The sequence below is a fragment of the Nematolebias whitei genome, chromosome 18 (genome assembly GCF_014905685.2).
Source record: "Nematolebias whitei isolate Nwh7 chromosome 18, NemWhi1, whole genome shotgun sequence".
NCBI lineage: Eukaryota > Metazoa > Chordata > Actinopteri > Cyprinodontiformes > Rivulidae > Nematolebias > Nematolebias whitei.
In genome coordinates this window covers 40,920,822-40,923,463 of record NC_056515.1, presented here as the reverse complement: position 1 = coordinate 40,923,463, position 2,642 = coordinate 40,920,822, and the positions used below count along the sequence as shown (strand labels likewise).

The 2,642-nt window shown below is 45.9% G+C and overlaps 1 protein-coding gene across 1 annotated transcript in view; it reads left to right on the top strand.

Annotated features, from left to right (window-relative positions):
- wdr41 (WD repeat domain 41) overlaps positions 1-2,642 on the top strand; it is a gene marked incomplete at its 3' end in the record, with an annotated part of 21,860 nt that overhangs the window by 16,514 nt on the left and 2,704 nt on the right. Inside the window, 5 exon segments of the mRNA XM_037691847.1 lie at positions 761-872; positions 948-1,010; positions 1,081-1,185; positions 2,025-2,203; positions 2,282-2,403. Coding sequence (XP_037547775.1) covers positions 761-872; positions 948-1,010; positions 1,081-1,185; positions 2,025-2,203; positions 2,282-2,403 — 581 coding nt within the window.

Genomic DNA, 2,642 nt, shown 5'->3' with positions numbered 1-2,642 from the left:
TGAGGACGTGTACGTGTTGATGTGTACGTGTTGATGTGTACGTGTTGATGTGTATGTGTTGAGGACGTGTACGTGTTGATATGTACGTGTTGACGTGTACGTGTTGACGTATACGTGTTTAGAACGTGTACGTGTTGATGTGTACGTGTTGATGTGTACGTGTTAATGTGTACGTGTTGAGGACGTATAAGTGTTGACATGTATGTGTTGAGGACATGTACGTGTTGAGGACGTGTACGTGTTGAGGACGTGTACATGTTGACATGTACGTGTTGACTTGTACGTGTTGAGGACTTGTACGTGTTGACATGTACGTGTTGAGGACGTGTACGTGTTGAGGACGTGTACGTGTTGACATGTACGTGTTGACATGTACGTGTTGTGGACGTGTACGTGTTGAGGACGTGTACGTGTTGACATGTACGTGTTGACATGTATGTGTTGAGGATGTGTACGTGTTGATCTATTTCATGTTGATGTGTTCATGCGTGCTCATCTGCTCACACAGACTCATGTTCATGCTGCTGTTCGACGTAACGTTTTTATTCTATCAGTGCTTAGTGTATATTTAGTTGATGTTTTTCTTAGTTCATATCTTAGATGTTATTACTGTTTTTCTTTTACATTTTATTGTTGGATGTAACTGGGACCCTGTGGACATAATTTCGTTCCAGTGACAAATAAAGAAACTTTGACTTTGTGTGTCAGAATCAGAAGCTTCTTTTGTTTTAACACTGATCCTGTCGTCTGTGTCTCTCAGTGTTTGCTGGTTCTGGAGCGTCTGTCTGTGTGGGTCTCCGGTGGGGCAGAGCTGTGTTTGTGGACCAAGCACCTCCAGGTGCGGTGCCTCAGACAGAACCGGAGCGATACAGGTGAGTGAAAGCTTCAGACGTTGCTCCGACTCGTTGCTGCTGTCTGAACACGGTCTCTGTTGTTTCACGCTGCAGGAGTCACAGCTCTGATCGAGCTGCCCAAGAACTGTCTGGCAGCAGCTGTGGATAAGGAGATCGGTAAGAGACCTGGGCTGTGTGGACGGTTCTGTTTCAGGACCGGTGGATAAACGTTAAATGATGTTTGCAGTGATCTACAGGCTGGCCATCTCTGCTGACTCCTCTGTTTCTCTGGATGAGGTCCACCGGCTGTCCAGTCACCAGGACCAGATCAGAGCTCTCATCAATGTCAACGGTTTGTCTCTTTGTCCAACCCTCTAATGTCTGAATGCTGGGTCATTCTACCGTACGGTAAAATACTCTGCTGTTTTAGCTGTTCATACGTAAAAACTTTCAGCTCATACAGGGAATGAGGGCAGGGAATTTGGTCTTTATAACCATCCATCCATCCATCCATCCATCCATCCATCCATCCATCCATCCTTCCATCCATCCATCCATCCATCCTTCCTTCCTTCCTTCCTCACCCACTTCTTTTTTTTCGGGTCATTGGTGTCCATGTCCAGCCATCACTGTGTGAGAGGTGGTGGACACCTGGACAGGTCTCAGTCCATCACTGGGACACATAGGGACAATTTAGAGTTACCAGTCAGTCCAACATGCATGTTTTTGGTCTGTGGGAGAAAACCCATGCAGCACAGAGAGAACATGCAAACTCCACCCAGAAAGATCCCCAGACTGGGATTTGAACCGGCGACCTTCTCGCTGAGAGGCAGCTGCTCTACCAAGCTGAGCCTCTCTAACTTTTATACTTAAAAATAAAAAAATACAATTCAAATACTATTCACTATAAAAACATTAAATAGCATTTTACTTTCTTTTGTCGTCTTATGGATGGATGTCACTTTTAATTTTTGTCCAACCATTAGCTACTTTTAGCTAGCCTTAGTTAACTTTCTGCTAGTTTATTTCTACTTTTAGCTGTTGTTTTACGACTTTTAGCTTTACTTTTATAACATCATTTTGTTGTATGGTAAAAGAAACAGTTTTCAAATGTCAGGACTCATCATTCCCACTGGAAGCATTTTCACAGGAAAAGATTTTCTGTTAAGACGTTTGTTTCTGGCTCGTCAGATGGACGTTTTGCCAGTGGTTCCCATGCCGGGGAATTGATCTTGTGGGACTCGGTCACCTGGAACAACGTGGCCTATGAGCACATCCTGTGGGAGGAGTCAAGCGCTCAGACTGAAATAAGACTGGGTGTTCCCAAACCCAGCGAGATGTCCATTCAGCACCTGAGCACCAACGGAAACGTGAGCACGGGATGTGGGACAGGTGGATGGACCAGGTGTTGTTGTGACGCGTCACTGAACTTCCTGTTTGTCCTGCAGCTCGTCCTCGCAGCTGTGGGCTGTGGTCTTTATGTGTACAATGTCGTGACCAAAGCCGTGGTGGCGTACAGGAGGGCTGCACACAACTCTGACGTCTTGCACACCATGCTGCTGTCCGACAGGTACGAGCGCACCTTTCTTTCCCTGGTCTTTATCAACCCCTGTCACGGAGCGAAGAGGGGAAACTGGAAAACCTTTTGTTTTGTGCATGAGAACTGAGGAACAGCTTTTACCCTGAGGCTGTTAGACTCATGAACATCTAACCAGGATAATCACTGTGGAAAATCACATGTTGCTGCTGATCTCTTTCATGCTGCTGCTGCTGATCTGTTTCATGTTGCTGCTGATCTGTTTCATGCTG